The sequence below is a fragment of the Triturus cristatus genome, chromosome 4_1, assembly GCF_964204655.1.
Source record: "Triturus cristatus chromosome 4_1, aTriCri1.1, whole genome shotgun sequence".
Lineage (NCBI taxonomy): Eukaryota > Metazoa > Chordata > Amphibia > Caudata > Salamandridae > Triturus > Triturus cristatus.
In genome coordinates, this window is record NC_140585.1 from 1,162,468,578 (window position 1) to 1,162,492,009 (window position 23,432).

Here is a 23,432-nt window from a genome sequence, read left to right on the forward strand (position 1 = left end):
CGATTTTCGGTAAATATACCGTTACCGACCGGTATTTAGGCTTTTGCTATGTAGGGGGATCATTTCTGGATTCAGTAATTTACCGAATCGGTAAAATTACCGAATCGGTAATTTTACCGATTCGGTAAATACCGAATCCAGAAATGAGATGTAGGGGGAGTGTGTCGTGGGTGTGGGGATTCTTTATTTACCACCAACTAAAAGTTGGTGGTAAATGACGAATAGGTGTAAAAATGCATTTTTGTGCACTGTGAAGTGTGCAATGTGGCAGACATACATGCCCTTAGGGCATGTATGTGCGCCACATGTGCACACATGGACGATTCAGGGGTGCAACAGGGTGTCAATGTGACACCCTGCCACCCATGATACTGCCTCCCCCATTACCGATTCGGTATTTACCGATTCGGTAATGGCAACTGGCTTCCCATTCATTCCTATGGGCCTCCAGGCCCATAGGAATGAATGGGAAGCCAGTTGCCATTACCGAATCGGTAAATACCGACTCTAAAATACCGACACTTACCGATTCGGTATTTTTTTACCTACAATACATTTACCGATTCATAAATACCGAATCGGTAAAATTCGGTATTTAAGAATCGGTAAATGTAATTTACCTACATATGGCCCATTGTCATTTATAATGGCAATAGCTCAAACTGTAACAAATGTGAGAACACTTTAATGGTGACCGCGGCCCTTTCTTTAGACGCTGCTCGTTGTATTCAGCTTACAGCGAGCAGTGTCTAAGGAAAGGGGTGTGGCTGCCATTAAAGTGAAATGACGACATGGGGTGCTTTTATTAAAAAAAAATTGTAAGTTCAATTTTTGTTTAGTAAAAGTGCCACATGCCGTGATTTCAGTTAAATGGCAGCTGCTCCCCTTTTTTTAGGTGTGGCTCACAGTAAGCTGAATACGGTGAACAGTGTCTAAAGAAAGGGTTGCGGTCGCCATTAAAGTGGAAGCATGGTATAGGGTGCAGTCACCCAAAAAAAATAAAAGGTTCCAGAGCACAGACGCTATAGTTAAAGCTGACAATGCTGGCAAATAAAATAAAGAAGAAGCTCAGCCACTATAGTTAAAGCTGACCGGACACCATTACTAATAAAAAAATAAAAGTTGGCAGCATGCTGCGTTGTGGGAAAGCACGTTGTTGGTGGAATAGGAGAAAATCGTGAAAGAAAATGGTGCTCATAGGCTGTAGACAAAAGAGACCCTGTAACAACCCAAGTAAAAAGTCCAGTCTTCATGGGAGGTTCCAAATGCAGACAAGGCGGTACTAAAGAGGGACTACTAAGCCTAATCATGAATCAAAAGCAACAATTTCGGAAGGACAGCAACAGGAGCCAATTGAAAAGATGGGCGAAAAATGGGCAAGGTTTCATTTCCATAACTGAATACAGCATGCCACGCAGAGCAGCACATGCGCTGCCCAGGCTTGACCTAAAAATAGTTGATAGAGAAGGAGTGAGTGTGCGTAAGGTGGATGAAAATGAGCAGGATGTTTGTGAAAACTAAAAGTAAATGTTAAAAGGGAGTAGAAGATGAAAACAAAAGTCTACTGATCAGGAAGTATGAGTAAACAGTTGTGAAGAAAAACAAAACACAGGTATATACCAATGTAGGGAGTGATTGAAGGAGTTAAATGCTAATGTATGCAGTGAGATATTGAGGTATTTTATTATGTTTACAGTTATGGAATGACATACACACAGATATATATAGAGTAAGATGACCCAATTTACACTGAAGCTTTTAGTAAAACAGCAAGGTATAGTTAAATAGATTTTCTTTTCACACATAATGATATGGATATGCGTACTGTAACAGAGCAAAGGATACAGTAATGCATACATTTTCTGAGTCATAAGAAGGCTGATGTGCGCACTAAGTAACTATGAGGGATATTGATGTAGGCAGTTAGATAACTAGCTAAATAGTAAAATGTAAGCTGAGGTACCCAGAGAGAAATTGAAGTATATGGTAGGACATGTACGGATACTGGAAGATATAGTGAGAAATTAAAGTACAAAATTATATATGCAGTAACACAGTTATAGACAGAGACACAAAGTAATGGGACAGTAATGCAGGTATGACATACAGATAAGTACTGAGAGACCCTAAGCGGACACTGTAATACATGGACAAGAACAATGAAGTAGATAGTAACATTTCTAGAAAGATAGCCAGAAAAAGAATAATAGTTGTATTTACAGTGTCAGATATATGGTAAGGCACACTAAGTGAAACAGTAATGTATGTAGTTATACACATGAATACCTAGAACAATACATTCAGTGTATCTGTAATATCTATGTATAAGAGAGGTAAATGGATAGACAGTTATGTGTGTACTGTGCAAAGCAGAGGAAAGAATAAATGGACAGTATATTTTTGCATAACTTTTAGAAACTGTAGAGTACAACTATAGACAAGATATGCACTAACATTATACACTAACTTATACATACAGTTACACACTCTGGGACATATTGATACATGCCATGCACACAGTGATGCAATCACTGGTACACTCACACAGTCACTTATACACACAGTTAAATACCTTGGGCATTTTGATATATACACTAAGACACCCACGCTTACCCTGATGCACTCACGGAGTTACTCATGTACTCACTGATACATACACCCATACACTGTTGTAGACTCATACATACCCTGATACACTCATAAACACAGTGATGAATTGAGTGATATAGTGGCACACTCACTTATACACACACTCAGATACCATGAGAAAGTGATAGATACAGTGAGACACTAACACACTCACGCATACAGACAGTGAGATACTCTGTAACTCACTGAAACATACGCTGAGACATCTGTGGATACATTGATGCAGTCATTGACTTAGTCACATACTCTCTGATAAATGCAGTGAGACATTTTGGGACACAGTAATGCATGCAGTGATACACCCACTGACACATTAATGTAGTCACTGACTCACTGACACACTCAGTTATACTCAGCATATCTATAATATATATATTCAGGAGTGGTAGATGGATAGAGAGTTATATCTGTGTACTGTTGAAAGCAGAACAAAAAATAAAAGGAAAGTGTGTCTTGTAAAACTGATTATAAATGCTAGATGAAAAAATAATCAGTTAGTCAGTGAATTAGTAATGAAGTTATTTGTTGTAGTGTTCATTTGGTGTTTATTTGTTTTGCAGACATCTGATTTTATTTGAGAAACAAGATTTACAATGCCTCACAAGAAAGAAAGATTAAATAAACAGAGAAAACAGTATCTGATAGAGATTTCTAGCTGCAGATTCCTTACCTTTGAATTTCTCAGGGGTCAGGCTGGATCCAGAAACTTTTGCTGAGCAATACCCCTTGCACATGACATTGGGTGGCTCCATTCGGATCCGCGTGACATCGTCGCCATTGGTAGCATCGGTTATGGCGTCGCTGGGCCTATATAGGCACCACCCAGGCGCGCGGATGTCAGTTCTTTTGTTTCTGTGCCAATTAAGTGCCGATCTGAGAAGAGCTACCCATCTGCACCTTTTTGGCAGGCTTTTACTCGACTTTTGTCGACATTTTTGGATTTGACTTCGTGTGTGTGGGATGTCTTCGAGCAAGACGGGTTTCAAACAATGCGAGACTTGTTCCCGTATGATGTCAGTCACCGATCCCCACTGCATATGTCTGTGGTGTCTTGAACGCAACAATGATTCAATGTCATGTTCAGACTTTCGGGCGATGGTCCCGAAGATCTTGAGGGAGCGAGCAATTAAGTTGCTTGCGGCCTGGCAGTCGACACCGTCAAGCGAGACTCCGAGGAGGTCTCGGTCCCGTTTGAAGAGGAGTAGGTCGCAGCACCGCTCACGGAGCCCTAAGTCCTCTCCCTCCCATTCAAGGTCTTTTGGACACTCGGGAAGAGGCACAAGAAGAAGAAGAAGAAGGCCAAGTGGACTTCGACTTCACCTCAACTGATGTTCGTCATTGAGAAAGGTAAGGAGCACCGACGCTCTTGGCACGGTTCTCAGGAGCCGGAGCCTGAGTCGACTTCACGTCTTCCACCTTTTCCGGGAGCCGGAGTGACTCCCGCTCAAATGAAAGAGGTTTACGAAGCCAAGCACCACGTTTTTGAGCAGACCGACCCTGTTGGTGAGCCCTCGGGCTCCATAGGGTCAGATGGGGCCCCACTGGGTTCGATGCCATTGGCTCAGGCCACGGCGCCGGTGGGGCCTCAGGGATTCGATCCCGGAACCGGGTCGATGCCGGTCATGCCAACACGACCTTCCCCGGCGTTGTATCCGAAGTCAGTGCCTGTGACGTCGCTGATGCCCATCGGTGGCACAATCCCCATCCTCATCCCCGACGACACGGAGCCGGAACGGTGTTGAGCGACGCCAATTCCGATGTTGACAGAACTCAGGGGTTCTATGTTGTTGCCTGAGCTCTTTGTGGATGTGCTGGGCTCAGGATAGGAATGGGAGGAGTCTGGAGACCCTCTTGAGAACCAGAATGTCTCTTAGGAGACAATGGACTGGTATGGGGAACCTGGGGGAAGCCAGTCGTCTGGATACTTTCCCAGACACTGGCATGCTCTCTCCGCCTACAGTGGCTAAGGTGGAGGGGGCGTCCTATGCCATGGCGGTTAAGAGGGCCGCTGAGGTCCTAGGACTGGAGCTGCCCTCAGTGCAGGTCAGGACTAATCTCCTGACCGAAGTGCTTCAGCATGGGGCTTCCACTTCTAAACCCCTATTGCCATTTAATGAGGCACTTACTGACGTCCTTTTAGGAACATGGTCCAAGCCTAGCACAGGGGCTTCTGTGAACAAGACGATTGCACATCGTAATCGCCCAGCTCCGGGCGACCTAAAGTTCAGCCAACACCCTACCCCAGAAAGTTTGGTAGTGCAGGCCTTTACGTCCTAAGACGCATTCCCTCCCACCCCTCCGGATAAGGAATCCAAGAGACTGGATTTATTTGGGAAGAAGATGTTCTTCCTACAGTCTGGCATTGCACTCAGTGAATACCGCATGCTTATTTGGTCGTTTCTCCCACTCTCTTTGGAGACGGTTGCGCAGGTGCTGCCACAAGTCCCAGAGGAGGCCCGGGCTGTGCTCTCCCAAGCTGTCAAGGATAGGAGAGATGCAGCAAAATTCACCATACGGTGTGGAGTAGATACGACCGATTGGCTGAGCACGTCGATTTCAACAACGGTGGCCTTGAGACACCTGGCTTCCTACAACTGGATTCTCAGGGGATGTGCAAGCCAATTTGATGGACATGCCCTTTGATGGAACCCCCCTTTTTGGGGAAAAGGCAGACTCGACCCTGGTCAGGTACAAGGACTCTCGAGCTATGGCCAGATCCTTGAGCCTCACCACTATTCATGGCCAGTCTTACTTTTGGCCCTTTCATGGCAACGGAAGGGGTTCCCAGCCGCGTCAGCCCCATCCTAGCCACCGTCCCGCTCAGACTACCCAAGCGTGCGTGGTAGCGGTACATTCCGTCCGCGGAATGGAGGCCAGAAGTCATCTACCACACTGCCCCCAGCAGCCGCAGACTCCAAGCACTCCTAGGCTGATTCTGCAGGACCACATCACTCCAGTGGGTGGGAGAATTTGTCATCATCTCCCCCGCTGGAGATCTATAACAAAAGACAAGTGGGTCTTACAGATTGTCCAGTAGGGCTATTCTCTTCCTTTCCTTTCTTTTCCTCCTTCTATTCCACCAAGTCAGGAATGGCTGGCAGAGGATCATTTAAAGTTGCTCCAAGAGGAAGTTACAGCTCTTTTGGCCAAATGAGCTATAGAAAGGGTCCCAGCTTCAGAAGTAGGCAGTGGCTGTTATTCCCGCTACTTTCTCATTCCGAAGAAAACCAAGGGGCTTCGGTCCATTTTGGATCTTCAGACCGTCAATATCTTCCTCAAAGAGGAGAAATTCAAAATGCTCACTGTGGCTCAGGTATTGTCTGCCCTGGACCAAGGAGACTGGACCTGCAGGATGCGTAAGATCTCTTTCAGCAGAGGGGAGAACCTTGGTTAGATTTGTTCGCCTCCGAAGGGAACGTGCAATGTCAGCAGATCTACACGCTGTAGTTTCCAAGGCGGCTATCGCTTGGCAAAGCGATTTGTCGCGAGTGGAGCTAAGGCCTGTTGTAAGCCTATCCGCCCATAACACTCCTGCCCAGAGTTCTGAAGAAGATCAGGAGTGACGGGGCCCAAGTCATTCTTGTGGCACCGGACTGGGCAAGGAGAGTCTGGTATCCAGAGTTTCTGAGTATGAGTGTCGATCCTCAGATCAGGCTGCCCCTTTGATAGGATCTTCTGTCGCAGCAGCAGGGGAGGGTTCTCCACCCGAACCTGTCCACTGTGTGCCTCCATGCGTGGAGATTGAGCGGCGACAGTTGATAGGTTTTGACCTTCCTCTCGACGTCTGTAATGTTATTCTGGCGGCCAGACAGCCCTCCACTAAGATGGTATATGCCTTCCGTTGGCAGAAATTTGTATTATACTGTACAGAAAAGTCCATTGACCCTCTTTCTGCTTCTCTTTCTACTGTCTTTTTATTCATTCTAACTCTTCCCCAGCAGGGTTCTGCTTTGGGTACTCTCAAAGGTTAACTCTCTGCTCTGTCTGCTTTTTTGCGGCTCTCAGACCAGCCCTCTCTCTTCAAGTCTCCTATTGTAAATAGATTTCTAAAAGAGCTGGCTGACTTGTTTCCCCCACGCCTTTTGTTATGCCACAGTGGGAACTTAATTTGGTTCTCACTTACCTGATGTGTGCTCCCTTTAAGCCTTTGCACAATTGTCCTCTCTGGGTTTTGACCATCAAAACAGCCTTCTTAGTGGCAATTACATCGGCCCAGATGGTGAGTAAGTTGCAGACATTATCGAGTTCGCCTCCTTATCTTATGTCCTTTCTGGACAAGGTGGTACTTAAAGTAGATTTGGGTCTTAAGACTTGTGTATGAAGACTAGATTGTCTAATACAGAGCCCCAGAAATCTTGCCTGTGTCTAAAACATGTGGTTCCTGTTCTGCAGGGACCCGACACTCATAAGCATGTAGTTGGAGTGAGTAGATTCACTGGTTATGGGACTCCGCGTGGCCCGTTTTGTCAATGACCCTCTTCCGTCTGGGTTAGTCTATCACTTTGCCCACCTTCTTTGCTCCTCCACATCCCTCTAAGGAAGAGGAGCGTCTTCACCGACTGGACCCAAAAAGAGAGTTGTTGTTCTACCTTGAGCGCACAAAAGAGTTCCGGGTGGATGACCATCTCTTTGTGGGATACGTGGGAGCAAAGAAGGGAAGGGCAGTGCAGGAAAGGTCCAACTCTTGCTGGGTCATTCTCTGCATCAAGATTTGTTCTACCTTGGCAAAGAAGCAGCCCCCTGAGGGATTAAGAGCCCATTCCATCAGGGGAAAGGCTGCGACTATGGCCTTGGCTTGGAGTGTCCCAGTCAAAGACATCTGTCAGGCAGCGACGTGGGCCTCTTTGCACACGTTGGCAAAACATTACTGCCTTGATGGGCAAGTACGCAAGGACGGACATTTTGCCCATTAAGTCCTGCAAGACTTTTTATTCAAAAATTCAAAGGTAAGGAAGCTACAGCTAATAGAGTCTCTACTAGATAATGTGTTACTGAAGGTAAGTAACTTCTTCTTCAGACGGAGACATCTTGTGTAGCAAATGTCAGAAATCTTCATGTTAGTTATTGGGGTATCCCTCCCAGTGGGGCTGTCAGATGTCGAAAAATTACATGTTAGAAGAGGCCTAGGAAACATCACATGTAGATGAGATGGAAGACAGGGCAATGATAACTACAATCACGGAGGATGTGCCCTTCCAGGGTCTTATCTGATACATGCTGCTCCATCCTCTATATGGCTGGTAGTTGACTTTGAGTCAAGTTAGGAAGAGCCATATAAGAACCCATTAGATCTGTAGACTGGTGTCTGGGAACAGAAGTTTTGTTTTTCCTCTCTTGCTTTTCATACTAGGTCATATTCTTATTCGCTCCCTCACCTTTGTTGTTTTTCCCTATTCCATTTTCCTTGGTCCTCCCATTGCCTCCACGCCCTGACTGTGCTCGCCTTTTTTTCCTGCATTGCCTTGTTTTAACTTTGCTTTGAAGATTGCCTTTGTGAATGTAAGTACATCCCTGCATCCCCAGTGCATGGGATTTGATCCCTTCTTCATTTCTCAAGCACTGTTCCTGGTTTTCCTAAAGGCTACTTAAAGTGTGGCTGTTTGTTGCACTGGATAGAAAGCCATTATAATTTACAACTTTATGTCATGTGAGTTTCTTGTTTGTGGCCATGTACTTACTGTCCTCTGTCTCAACAAATATGTTGTACTTCGCATGTGTGGTCTGTGACACTATGCCATCCTGTAATTCAGAGATTTCCGTCCATGGGCCTTTTTTAGAGTTTGGTGGACAGAATGCTCCATCAAAGCATGGTAGATATCCAGTCCTCTGAATAATAAGTTCCATAGGCTATATGCACTTGTAATACGGCAGACAGGGCATCTGCCATATTTGTGTCCACAAAACTTTAAATAAGGCCCAGGTCTTTTACCACCCAACCTGCTAGGTCTCTCTCTCCCCCAGACCCCCTCTTCCTTTTGGCATATGATTCTTCCTCTTCACTAGAATCAAATACAGGAAGTGGGCAAACCTACACAGTGCCAGGGTGGGATTAACCTTGCTGTTTAGTTTTCGAGTTGTCCAAGGATAATGACAGCGACTCATTCTGCTCTGAGAGGTGCATGGGCCTCGTGCCAGTTCCCCCTGCAACAGTTCTCCTGTCCAGCTTGCCCGCAGTCTGCTGCCCTCTGCTGCTTGTCTGCCTGCTGTTCTCTGTTTGTGCTTCCTCTGCTAATTTCTTTTTCTGTTTTGCCTTTTCTTCTTGTTTTTCTGCTCTCCATTTTACCACTTCTGCTCATATTTCTACCCTGTTTTGCACTCTTTTGCTCAGTTTTGCTTTTTTGCTTGTTTTTCTGCTGTCTGTTTTGCCTTTTTCTGCTCATTTCTTCTCTCTTCCTGCCGTTTCCCTCCTCCCTCCACCTAGCGCCCAACCTCCTCCCAAGACCTACTTAATGGAGGCCGCAGCATGACCCCATTGAACATGTCCTTGTACCAGCTTCCCCTGCGACAGTTCTCCTGTCCAACTTGCCTGTAGTCTGCTACCCTCAGCTGCTGCCCTCTGCTCGTTTCTTGCTCTGTTTTGCCTTTTTCCTGCTTGTTTTTCTATCCTCTGTTTTGCCTTTTCTGCTCATATTTCTGCCCTCTGTTTTGCCCTCTTCTGCTCTGTTTTGCCTTTTTCTGCTTGTTTTTCTGCCCTCTGTTTTGCCTTTTTTTCCAGTTCATTTCTTCCCTCTTTCCGCCTTTTCCCTCCTCCTGCTACCCAGAGCCCCACCCTCTTCCTAAGATCTACTTTATGGAGGCCCCAGCACGACCCCATTTAGCAGATTGTCGTGTTAGCTCCCCCTCGCGACAGTTCTCCAATCCAGTTTGCCCGTCCGCTACCCTCTGCTGCCTGTCTACCTGTTGTCCTCTGTTTGTGCCTCCTCTGCTCATTTCTTGCTCTGTTTTGCCTTTTCAGCTTGTTTTACTGCCCTCCGTTTTGCCCTTTTCTGCTCATTTTTCTGCCCTTTGTTTGGCCTTTTCAGCTTGTTTTCTGCCCTCTGTTTTGCCCTCTGCTGCTCTGTTTTGCCTTTTCCGCTCATTTTTCTGCCCTCTGTTTTGCCTTTTCTGCTTGTTTTTCTTCCCTCTGTTTTGCCTTTTTGTGCTTGTTTCTTCCCTATTCCCACAGTTTCCTCAAGAACTAGCTTTTAGATGAAGACCTCGCACCTCAGCACCCAGATACCCCCAGGGATGACAGTGCCATGCTCTTCAAATGCTTATTGATTGATTGGTAAAGATCTATCCAAATATTCTGCTTTGTGATATCTGTCTACACCCTCAGGTGTATCATTTCAAAATTGATATGTAGGCACAACTTAAGTGGAGAAAAAACAAATGATTACTCCTGTCATCATTATGAAGCGCACGCCATGGGTTAAAGAGGTGAAGCATTGTTGCCCAGTTCAGAAGTGAAGTGAAGGATCTGCCCAAAGGCTTCCACAAGTTGCTGGTTGTTTTTAATGACCTATCCAAGGTACTGCTTCTTTGTCACCACTATGAGGGACACCCACAGAGTGCCCCCTGGCCCTCCCTTCACCACCTCGAGGTTGTTGGCGACTTCAGGATGTTTAGTTCTTTTTCAAAGTAGGGGTGTAGATGGATCTTTATTCTCCTATGTCTCAATGCTTTGGGCTGGGCAGTAGACATATGAACAAAAAAAGGAGCTCTAGCAGGATAAATATGAAAGGGATTTGGAGAGAGATCAACTTATTATTTGAAACTTCTGGCGGAAAAACTTGCCTAATGTGATTCCATCATTTTGATTCATGTAGTGTGCATCACTCATACTTTTAGAGACAATTCTCCACCAAAGTCAAAAAGGACACTGACTGCAAAATTGATTTCTTATTCAAACCAATAATTGTTAGGTGATGCACACAATATGAATCAAAATGCCAGACTATAGTGCAGGTAACCCTTGACTTTTTGGGCAGATGGAGGCCTGGCACTCCAGTACCTAGAGCATGCACGATGTGGATGGTTACTTCCCTTGCATTGTCATCCATGTTTGCGGCCTCTGAGTCACCCTCAGTGTGAGCAAAGACTTTCATTGCTTGCCTCTTGGCGGCATATCAACAAGCGGCAGCGATAATTATCGCTGGCTGCCCTTAGCGTGAGGAATTATATCGCCGGCTATCGCAGATGCGCTGTATTAACAACGCATAGCGCAATGGCTATAATTATTCCAGTGATAGCGATGTTTTCCATGGAACATCGCTGGAAAACAATGGGATACCATATGATAGGGGCCCTGCCCGCTGGTCGTCAGCAAAACTCTACATGTGGCAGCACCTCCCACTGGTCCAACAATCCTTTCTTGACTGTGGGCAACACCTTGTAGCAGGGCTTCCTTACCAATGCTTCTATGTCTCTGATGTGCATCTTCCAGCCAGCATGGGTGTACTTCCAGCACGTGTTGCCCACAGCCCAGGCCGCACTCTGCTCTCTTTGGTGGCATGGGCGGTCAAGCCACATAGTCACAAACTCGTCACCATGTTTTTGTAGCAGAGTGGTTCTGGAAGACGGGCCCAATTTTACACTAACATGTGACATACATGTTTCAGATATGCACTAAATTTTATTACTGCTAATAACTACCTCCACATTGGGTACTTGCCCATTTAATAACTATAGTGATATCAGTGACAAATTCCCCAGATGCCAATACGCAGGGAACACAACCTGGCGTCCCCCTCACTCAAATAATACTGAGATTCGACCAGGGTCACACATAGCACACCCCTGCACCTAAAGCCTATGGTATGTTTGGGCTCTCCGTTCTTCCTGTGGGAGAGCCTTGCCTCCTTCAGGCGCCAATCTACACCACAATGGTCAGCTTCTACTCTCTTCTGCCACTGACTGCACAGCCCTTTTCAGCCCTGGGCATGCCTTCCAGTGGTGTGTGCTCTAAGCCAGTTTGAGTTTGGCTTGGCATGATTCCCTGCTTCACTTAGCAAGTATTACCTTGATATTTGTCTTTAGGATTTTAAATCAAGAATTTTGGGGCTTGAAATATCAGGTTGCTCGGGGGAGCTTCAAGAGAGAGTGTCTGCTTAATTAGCAATCTTGCTTCAGTCCCACACTAAGGAAGAAATTCTGATAGGCAAATACCCTCTAGGGATTCGAAAACACCGAGGTTAAATATGGCATGAGGAAAAGCAGAAAACTAAAGCTTATCTCTAGCAAAAAGTATCTTTTTAATAAAGTCAGGAGCTGGAAATGTGACGTAAAGAAATGATTAAATGCTCCTCAGATTAGTTTTAAACACAAAAATAAAAATGGAAAAGGAGGAGCAAGTGTTCAGACATCTTCATCACTGTACCAGAAAAAGAACTAAGGGATTACATTTGACTGTGATGGAAGCTGGGTTTGTGCTTGTTCCTAGCTGTCTTAAAGTGACAGAACGGTTCTTGCTCTATATGTGATAGTTTGTATATATATATATAGCTATATTCTCATTGACTGAATGGTGCAAGAATTATATCCTGCAACGGTACTACCAAGGAGGCTGTTCAAAATAGATTCTATTCCTTTGGAAAGTTACCACTTATGCCTCTGAACATAACTTCACAAGCCCCTTTATAGTGGGTGTTTATTTTGGGATTGATGGATGATTTGGCAGTAGGGCTTCTGAATATTTTCTGATTATCTTTTCATCTCAACCTCTTCCATTACTTAGCTGGAAGGAAATATTATGATGGTGAAGATCTGTGCAGACAATACAATGAAGGTGATCAAGCTATGATTGGTTTGCAACTTTAGACTGATGAGTTGTGTTGTCTATTCACTCTTTCAACAAAAGTGTCCAGCTACAGGAATTAGAAGAACCTTCTCCTTGTGGATGTGTGGTCTGGGCAGTTGGTGTTAGGTGCTGGTCTTGCCTTAGCTTTTCAGTCTTTCTGTGTTGTCTCCTGCCTCTCCTGTGTTATGCCTATCTCTGATGCCTCTTGCGTTCTTTCTGCTCCACTCTGATGTCTCCTGTCTCTCTCTGCTCTACTCCACTCTGATGTATCTCACCTCCTCTACTCTCTTCTGTTGCGTCCCACCAGCTCTCTTTTCCTCTCCACCTTGCTTTGTTCTGATGTCTCTCATCGCCCGCCTCTGTTATTTTCTGCTACATCCCCTCTTGCTTTCCATCCATGCTAGTCCAAGGCACCACACTACTACTCTTCATCACTTTTTTCTCACTTTCTTGAATTAAAAGGCCTGAGGTTGTCCTTCTTTACTACATTCTTCCTCACAGCCTGGCACATACCACACACCTTTGCTAAAGGTATGGATTCCAAAGGTGAATCTTCTACGTCAAAATCTCTTATGGGGCATACATTGCAACTTTGATGAAAAAAAAACATGTTTTATATAATTAAAGCCTCTTTATAACATTAGTAAAAAATTCGGGATGACAACACCTTGAACGGAGGAAAGACAAGGTAACCTGAGCTATTAAACAGTACCAGGTAAGAATAATTTCTTCTTAGTGAGACAGAATCACAGATAGCGTTGCTGCTTTGAACTAGGCTTAAGAAACTGTTTATAGGCATTAATGTGGTTTTATTAAGCATGAAAAACATTTAGTGGAGCTAAACATTTTTTTTTTGTAGATCTCTTATGAAAAGCTGTTTTGTGTGGCCACACCGCCTGGGCTATCTTTACCGGACAAAGTGTGGAACATTACTGAACTGGAAAACATCAAACATTCTGTGCATGACTTCGGATTCCAAACTAATTTGGACATACAGTATTTTTCTCTTATCAACCAGTGGTGCTATGACAATTACATCCCACCATTTACTAAATTCTTTCCTTATCTCATCCTGATAAATTCACTAATCATCCTCATCAGCAGCAATTTCTGGTTCAAGTTCCCAGGAACAAGTTCAAAAATTGAACATTTCCTTGCAGTGCTGGGAAAGTGCTTGAATTCTCCTTGGACTGCCAAAGCCCTCTCGGCAACAATATATGATGAGGGCAATCCAGATTCATCAGTAAAGTTCTCCATGTCAAAGGTCTCTAAAGGAGCAAGGCTTTCTGTTGATGTAGTGGACACTATCAATAGACCTAGGATCAAAAGTGAAACGTTTGACAGTATAGAAGAGATTAGCTCCTTGGAAAAATCACATATGGCATCAAGGAACACTCATCCTCAGATTCCCACAAGGGTTCAGACCAAACCTGAAAAAATCCTTGACAAAAAAGAAGGTGAGCAAGCCAGGGCTTTGTTTGAAAACGTAAAGAAATTTCGAGTTCATACGGAACAAAAAGATATTCTATACCAAATGTACAAGAAGCAGGCTTTTATTAGAGTCTTAGAATCTGTGGTCTTCATAGTTTACATAGCACTCTACGTCCCGGGCATGAGCTATGTTTCCCATTGTGTTGACGAACTCAATATGACAGGGTTTACGAACTATTACTGCGTCTATGGGATGTGGCGCATGAATAACATGATCTCTACAATGTACTTGATCTTGCTTTGTATTTACACCTGCCTTTGTTTTGTCAACTTTTATTGGATTTTTCACAGGAATCTGAAAGAATACTCCTTTGAAAGGATCCGCAAAGAATATGGCATCGATGATATCCCTGATGTCATTAATGACTTTGCCTTCCTACTTCATCTCATCGACCAGTATGACAGATTGTATTCCAGGGAATTCGCGGTGTTTTTGTCTGACGTGAGTGAGACCAGGCTACTGCAGATGAATTTAAACAATTATTGGACGACTGACAGACTGAAGCAGACCTTGGCTATCGACGCACAGGGAAAAACAGAACTGCATCTTTTCATGATGCCTGGTATCCCAAGCCAGGTGTATGAGTTGGATGAAATTGAAGTGTTAAAGCTAGAGTCAGTAGATATGACCATCCCTGCAAGTATTTCTAAATTGAAAGAACTCAAAGTGTTATGGTTGTACAACTGTAGTATAAAGTTGTCCACTCAAGCATTTGCTTTTCTGAAGAAAAATCTGGAAGTTTTAAAGGTGCGTTTCTCTACATCCCAGGAATTCCCAACCTGGCTATATCACATGGGTAAGCTTCACTGGCTGTACCTGCAAGGACGGCTTCAAGGGGAAGTGATTAACATCAACTTGCGTTCATTTAGGGAACTGAAGCAGCTGCAGTACTTACATTTAAAGCTCTTAATGGGGACAATCCCCTTACCCATTTTGGAATTGGCAGCCACTGTTACCACTTTGATCATTCATAATGAGGGTAATAAGCTACTTTCTCTTGTCAGTCTAAAGGTGCTAAAAAGACTCCAGCACCTAGGGCTTATACAGTGCAAGTTAGACAAAATTCCAAATTTCATTTTCAGTCTAACCAACTTAGAAGATATCAATTTGGAAGACAATAGTCTGAAATCCCTTGAAGAACTGGTGACTTTCCAGTACTTAAAAAAATTATCTTCTCTGAAATTCTCCAAGAACCGAATTACCAGCATTCCTTCTCATATTGGACAGATAACCAACCTTGAAAGTCTTTATTTGAACAACAATTTGATAACCATACTACATCCAGCCATTTGTAATCTAAGGAAGCTCAGCTATCTAAACATTTCCTTCAATAGCATCCATGAGATCCCTCATGAGATAGGACAACTACAGGATTTGAAGTACTTGTTTGCATCTAACAATAACATAGAAGAATTACCGGAGGAATTGTTCACATGCACTAAACTTGAAAAGCTTGTACTTTCTCAAAATAAACTGACCAGCTTATCTCCACAAGTGGGCAATTTGACAGAGCTGGAGTATCTGGAACTGACTGGTAACCAAATTGATAGGTTGCCGATAGAACTAGAGAAGTGCGTCTATCTCAGTAAAGCTCGAATCCAAATCGAAAAGGAAGTCTATGCTACTTTGCCTGTTTACTTAAGAGACCATCTGCAGAAGACGGCAAGTGGAACCAAAATGTGGTATGCGTTCTTTTATTTCAAGTATAATTTAAAAATGCTTATAGTGTATTTCTCAGTTGATTTGCTTAGAATGAAGTGCCAGAACACTGTACAAAATAACATGAACTAGGAAGCAGATGGGGAGCTTTTTGGGCTGGAGGTGGCTCGCGAGGTACCCGCATGAACATTATGGCTATCCTAAATTAGGCCATAGTGCTAGTAGTGTCACGGTTGAGCAAGATTGAAGAGCTCCTGTTAAACTTGCAAGACACCTTGAAATCATGGGTCCGTTAATTCATTAAATCCTTTACCTGGAGCAGGGTATAATTAAACATCCCATTGACTTTAAAATAATTTTAAAAAAGTCCTGCTCCAGCCTGTACATCAAGCCCATAAGAAATTAAACACTCTACAGTTACCCCCACAAGCCACGCCCGAATGTTATGATTTTGAAAGGTGTCCAACCATTACAAGATGGCTTTAGTAAAGATTATGGCCAACTGAAAAACAAGGCAGTACATTGGTTAAATGAAAACCTAAGTAAGCAAATTGTATCTCACGATGTGTGTGGAGAGAGGATTGGGTTGGGACCACGCCAAAAAGGGATCCTTTTGATTGTGTGGTGGTAAACTTCACAAATGAGGCCTTGGCAGGGCAGTTCATAACAGTCTTACACCATCATTGTTGCTTGCAAAGTAGAATTGAAATCTTGCCTTTAGGGTATTGCAATAGGCCTTGTAGTGCACCTCAAAATCATCTCACGCATCCACCACATTTTACCCCTTCTGCAGGGCCAACTTTTAATAGATTTGATCCTTTTGCCCCTTCAGATTAAATAGATTGACTTATCATACAACCTGATGGGCCTTCTCCCAGCCAACTTCCAGGATCAATACAAGATAGTTTGTTAGATTCCCCAGCTGACGTGGGATGTATTATTGCTTGTCTGCGGGCCAGGTTAAACAATCCTGACTAGAATAATTCCATAAAAACACTGGGATTTTATTTGTCTCCAAGAAACCTGGACACAAGAAGTTGCATATGCAAATGGGTATCATGTTTTTTGGGAGCCAGCACGTCCCTCCTTAGCAGGCAGGGCAAAAGGAGGGTTGGCTATACATGCATCTGTTCTGATTCCTGCCTCAAAAGTATCTAAAGTATGGTCTTCCCCTTATTTTTTATTTAGCCTAATGTCTGGTCTGAGAGTTTGACCTTATGGTGGTTAACTCTTATTATAACAGTTTCAAAGATTTCAACCCAGAGGTTATTGCTTCTTTTGAAGATTTTGTGATATCCTTTCTTTGCAGGACAAAACGTAAAACAATGTTAGTGTGGCAGGAGATTTTAACACACAAATATGTAATTTAAATGATAAGTGGGTGTGTGGCTTAACGAATATGGAGCAATAAAATCTAGTGCACTTTGCTCATACTGTGTATGGGGATATTTTGAATTGCCTTATTTTAAACCTATCTCTGTTCCCAGCAAGTGATCTGGCAAAAAATTTAAATGAGGAAAGCTTACTCCCTACTTTTACGGGTTGTACTGGGGGTAGTATTATTGACTATATTTTTATGTCACATGAACTGGCCTTAAATACCCAGGATTTTATGGTTGTTCCAAACTGTTTGAGGGATCACAACCCGTTGGTTCTAACATTAAATATTGAGTTAAAACCAGTCAATATGGATAAACAAAAAGTTAACATAGTAACGGGTAGAAAGGGATTAACAGTGAAATGGGCTAAGGTTATCCCTGACCTCTTCTTGAAGCAATTAGTTTGTGATCATTCACTTTTAATTGCCCTCTGCCTGACGCCAAATCCTATGGGGCAGGACCTACAACTAGGTTTTGAAAATATTATGCATAGCTAGATCTGGAAATATCTCAATGAACATCTCTAAAAGGGAAAACCCCCCGTTTAGGTTGTTTAACTCCGAATGCTCAGTAGCCCATAGAAAACTGAAAACCCTTGTGAAAATAATTCCGCACCCGGTACAAGAAATTAAGCTTGTCAGACGGCAATATAAAGAAAAGGTAGAAGAGAGGAAAAGGGCTATTAGAATGGAAGCAAGGAATGACATACAGAAAGCCAGCTCACTAAGAGATAAATAACTTTTATGGAAAATAGTAACTAAACCTTACTTTGCAGACTCTAATGTACCCAAGCTCATGATAGTAATACCCACAGACAAATGGGTGGCACAGTATAGGAGCATTTTTCAATCAGAACATATAACCCCAGATATTACCCTCACACATACCGAAATAGCAAACACTGAAATAGTGCGGTACATACCTTAAACTTCATTTGATTCCTTATGTTTTGTGGTCAAGGAAGTAGAAGAAGCAATTACTAAATGTACAGTGGAGAAAGCGCCGGGGCCTGACGGCGTTCCAGCCAATGTTTTTAAATCAAATGAACTGTGGGACCCTTTTTAGGTCTCGCCTGACCCAGCGCATGCGCTGTCTGGCGAGACATTTTGTGAGGGCTCAAAAAAGTGCTACCACTGTAGCTTGGAGCTACAGTGCATGTGCGCGGGCGCGCGCGCCTCACTTTCGCTGCCGCACTGCCGCTTTGATGTTTGATCGCGATCACTTTCACTTTTGTGGCCGCACGTCCGCTTTGATGTTCTCCGTGAGCCTGTTCATTACTTATATGTAGTAATGGTGGCACCCGTGCGCCGCCATTACTACAGAGCAGTAATAAACAGAAACAAGCATTGGCATAGCCAATAGATCTCGCTTTTGGAACCTTATAAGTATTTAGTTATGCAACTGTTGCATATCTAAACACTTATAAGGTCTCAAAAGCGAGACCTATTGGCTAGGCCAATGCTTGTTTAACCAATGTCCGCAGAATCCCTACAACAATCTGGTACAGACAATATCTAGCTGCAAATTTCTTACAGACCCACCCATGCCTCCCCGCTCTGTGGGGTCTTTTGATAGGGCTAGGGTTGCTCTCTTTGCAGGGCCTTAGTTGTGACACACGCAGGTCAGTTAACTTCAGGGCTCTGCGCTTCTGTCATGGAAAAAGTGAAAAGGAACTGACATCCGTGTGCCTGGGTGGCGCCTATGTAGGTGACTCGAAGTCACAACCAACGCTAACGATGCCGCCGCCGTTATGCAGAGTTTCCTGACGGCACGCAAAGGTACAGCTCAAGCAAAAGTTTCCGATTCCAGCCTGACGCTTGGGAAATTCAAAGGTAAGGAATCTGCAGCTGTATATTGTCTTTACCAGATAATGTGTTACCGAAGCTAAGTAAATTGTTCAATAATGGGGGACTTGAAAAGGTACGGCTGCCATAGCAGACAAGAGGAATGGAGACAGTCCGGCCAAATACCGCACAGCAGTGCCTTTTGTGCAACTCCTCTGAGCAAGGGAAAGTGCACATTGCAAGACCTATGACAGATTGGCTAGCAAGGGCTCCACATTATTGTCTGCACACCAGATAACAAATTTGCTTCATCTGCCAGAGTAAGCAGACTGGGTAGAGGGATGATGTGCAGGCAAGATGATGTCCACCACCTCTGTTGACAACTGAAAGGAACTCAGTTGTCCCCACTCAATCTTTAAGGATTTAGGTGGAGATCTTGGAGATTGGGTTGCAGAACCTTTCCCCCTGACTGGGAGAGAAGGTCCACCCTAAATGGTAGACAGAGTGGCAGACAAATGTTGCTTGGAGATGAATTTACCTTGAAGAAATGAAAAGACAAGAGGCCTTTGGCAAAACAGGAACACGTTGGTTTAATTAAACGCAGCGGCAGGGAGAACAGTAACAGAGGCGTGTCTGAAGACTGTCTCAATGTGCAGAGGTTTTGGTTGGCATTTTATACAGTTCTTGAAGTACAATAAACCAATTTCATATTCTGTGGAGCACGTAGATCTGGGTCTAGTCATGAACCATAAATTCAACCATCTGACAAGGGGGCATAGGTGGCTCTTGACTCTGCAGAGACCCAATGTAGGCCAGTGTGCATGCTTCCAGATGTCCTGAATGATGAGCGCTTCATCACTGTGTGTAATGTGCATGCTGTGTTCGGATTGGCTGAGTGTTCGTAACTACATGTGGCATCTGACTTTGTGGTATTTTGGGAATGCGCGCCTTTGTCCAAACATGTTTTATTGGGGCCAATCTCCTCAGACCTTTTGTGGGGTCGATCTGGATTTTTGATGATCGCACGTTCATCTTCGGGTTATGGGTGATCCCACCTGTGATCTATTAATTGGAAGGCTTGGGTTTGAGTCGCAGGACCTGTCTGAACACAAATCTCTGATGCAGGGTTGATAGGGAGGTCATATCGGGTGAATTCAACAGCAATGACACAATTTCGTTATTAGGCATACATATAACATAGTGGTCACTGATATTGCGTTTAGCCACATTCTCATTATTGTGAAAACGTTGGTCATGGTGTACATCGATATCTATTTACTGGTACTGGCACTGTTAGGCATACATATATTTTGGCTTACCCTGACATCACATTTATCTGTATTCATAGTGTTAGGTGTACATACTTTATGGCGTACATTGGCATTGTATTCATTGATATTAACATTCACCCCTCTAGTTGAATTTTCAACTACATAATTTCTCTCATATGTCATGAAGATTACATTAATTGAAGTTTGTTGTGTTTCTGTTGTGTCTACTCTAGCTATTTGCATACTACCTAATTTGAGGACTGCGTTTTTATAGCATGAAACCCCCACTTGTAGGAAACAACACAATAGTAGTATAGAAATTAGAACCGGAAGCAATGACGTGCACAGTCCGGTCACCCGTAGGGGAAGCCAGGGAAAAATACTTTGAGGCAGATTTACAAGAAACTGACACATCTCTGCATTAGAGCAGAGATGCATCAGTGCAGAGATGCATCAGTTTCCTTGCACCAGGCAAAAAAACCCTTGCACCACCATGGATGCGTCGTATTTACAATATAGCGCACCATGGCGCAAGGAGAAACAGATGTGTCAGAAATTCTGACACACCTGTTGGCGCAAAAGTAATGCATTGCTAGAGTCATGTCGCAGGCACGATGCAACTCCAGCAATGCATGGGGAGGCCTATACCTAATACACTGCATCACCGCTTATGCCTGCTCCAAGCAGGCGTAAGGTTTTGACACAGTGGCGTCCTAGTGACTGCGTCACTTCTACGAGGCTTTCCTGCGTGGGAACACCCACCCTGCATACATTATACCTGATGCAGGTCTAATGTGACGCAGGGCTTTACAACATGATGCATCTCCCCAAATGTGTAATGCTGTAAATGGGCCGCAACGTGCCACATTGTTTGCGCCACCGCTGCGTCTCAAAAAGTGAAACAACTGTGGCGCAAAAGTGTCACAAGGGCCTTGTATATCTGCCCCTCTAATACCAGTCCTGTTCAGAGACACCTCCCTTCTTCTTAGTGTCAGCTTGTAGATGATGCAGTGCATGGATGGCAAGAGCGAAAGTTCTGTTTTTGAGATAATTTCCAGGAATAAACGCGCAACAGGAAGCACCGATCTTGGCACACACCCCACACTTCATCGCGGTCATCAAGTCCGGCACATACCAATGTTGCTTTACCATGAGGCCGATGGGTCTTAGTTCTTCCCTGAAAGTCCAAGCTTAGTGTCGTTGATCATCTTCAGTAGCTCCCACCTGGTTATTTGTAACCAGTGTTTGCCTTTGTTTGTAAGGTGAAGAAAGGTGTCGGGAAAAAATCCTTTAAGCAGTGCAAATCATTTAATCACCACATCTGCAACAAAAGGGAGTACAAAAAGGTTTATTGTACATGCCAGGTTAATTCAGCTGGGAGAGTGATATGCTATGAGCGAAGCACAGGTCAGTCTCAACTTACATACACTTCAAGTCTACTTCTTATAATACTAATTTTGGCCTAGATCCATATTCATACGATGGTCACAATGGAAAAAGCTTCCTGCTTTTCCGTTCTATCCCACCCAGATTACATACATTTATTTCAAGAACAGCTATTTCCTGTGTTATTGACTTCTCACGCCAAATTTACAGACTACAATGGAAAACATTCTTGCTGCTCTGAATTTCCTGTTAAATATCCTAGGCAGGAAGTTCTCAGCTCGAATACAATGAAGAGGAAAAAACACTTAATCCAGACCGCATTTAGACCTTTTTCTTTAAAGCTGGTTGTAGTTATTTCCAGATACAGTTGTGCAACTTCAACATGCACGTTTAAACAGCATTATACCGTTTTTCTGTCTTTACATAATATTTCACAGTTTGTGGGCAAGTGACAGATAAAACTGAATAATTAGGTCCTAAATCTAAATTAGGGTTTTGATTCATTTCATTCCCCTCTCTAGTCGATTCTTCGACTACTTCCTCACTACTCCTGTGCATTTCTTCCAATTCTATATTTTGCATCTCTTTATTTCTCATTATAGGGAACATACCTCCCACTTTAGCTGTAACCCTCCTGCAACATGCTAAGATAACCTGAAATACTAGGCACATCAATAGCAACAGAACTATTATAGGCAACAAGGCCTTAGACAACCCCGACATCCAGAACGGCACCCAATCAAACCAGCCAGTGAACCACTCATCTGGAGCACCCCCCTCTTTCTTCATCTGTGTATGCAAATTATTCAAAGTCAATATGGCCAGAGTTAGATATACTTCATCTTCATCCCAAAAGTGCCTCTGATCTTAAGGACGCAACTCCGCACCAGAAGGTTAACAACCCTTTAATTTAGGCAGCTGCACATCAAGGCTGGTGTTAATACAATTCCCAACGCGTTTCAAAGCAACATGCTTCTTCATCAAGGGGCAGGCAGCAAATGACGAAACAAAAACTACAAACGTCACTTCCCATTTTGTATGCTCTCTCCGGTGAGGCATACTGGTCATTGTAGTTCAATTTATCCCCGTAGGTGGGGTCCGTATAGATGCCACTGTTTATTCCTGCTTTTACCAGTTTTTACAGCCCTCCAGTGGGCCCCAGGCATATCAGGCAGCTGCAATTAAAAAAATTCTCGTGCGCTGTTCACAGGCTGAAGGTTCACAGCCGTGCAGACCTGTTTCCATTACACCAGGCGGTGCATCCTCCACGGCTGAGGCCGCCGTGTGGCATAACATCCCAAAAGTGCCTCTGATCTTAAGGACGCAACTCCGCACCAGAAGGTAAATCTTCATCATTCGCCGGTATGAAAGTACAGCATACTGAATTAAGTTTTTTACATACTCCTCCTTCGATTGCTGTCATTAAGTCCAAAACATATCTGTTTTCCATCACCATAAGTCTGATTGAACGCAACTCTTCTTCAACTGCATTACAGCCATCTTCAGTAGCATTTATGGCTTTCATTAGCTCCCACCGGGTGATCTGAACCGAGCGAGCAGTTGCTTTTGCTTGAAACATAGGTATCAGACTTCCAAAAAATGTTTGGGCGTCATTGAACAACCTATACTCTTTGGGCACATCCTGCCACACTGAAGTTCCAAAGTACTCAGCCATCCTTTTTCTTCTGTGATGATGCAGCAAAGTTGATGCTTTACACATGGAATGCAAAGGCAAATCTTTTATTTCTTTTGCTGGTATTACCATAGATGGAGTATGCAAAGTCACCAGAGAGCAGATTCCGCTCCAGTCGGAGGGTAATTGAGTGTATATTCGAGCTCCACACTGCCAGAAAAAATCCATAAGGCTGGAGGTACCTGTCATGGATCGGGTGCGGGGGCGCGATAGCAGGGGCACACGGCGTAAGGTATGAGTGTGTGGGGACGGTAAACTACATTTCCCAGAAAACTAGGGAAAGAACTACCGACAGCACCTGATTGGACTATTTAAGCTCCGCCCCCACGAAGGACGGGGCT

General features: G+C 43.9%; 1 protein-coding gene across 1 annotated transcript in view; it reads left to right on the forward strand.

Annotated features, from left to right (window-relative positions):
- Positions 1–21,723, forward strand: part of LOC146856255 (volume-regulated anion channel subunit LRRC8C-like) — a 173,478-nt gene extending 151,755 nt beyond the window's left edge. Inside the window, exons 4-5 of the mRNA XM_085651225.1 lie at positions 13,287–15,581; positions 21,661–21,723. Coding sequence (XP_085507351.1) covers positions 13,287–15,581; positions 21,661–21,723 — 2,358 coding nt within the window. The remainder of the gene's footprint in view (positions 1–13,286; positions 15,582–21,660) is intronic.
- Positions 21,724–23,432: the final 1,709 nt, after the last annotated feature.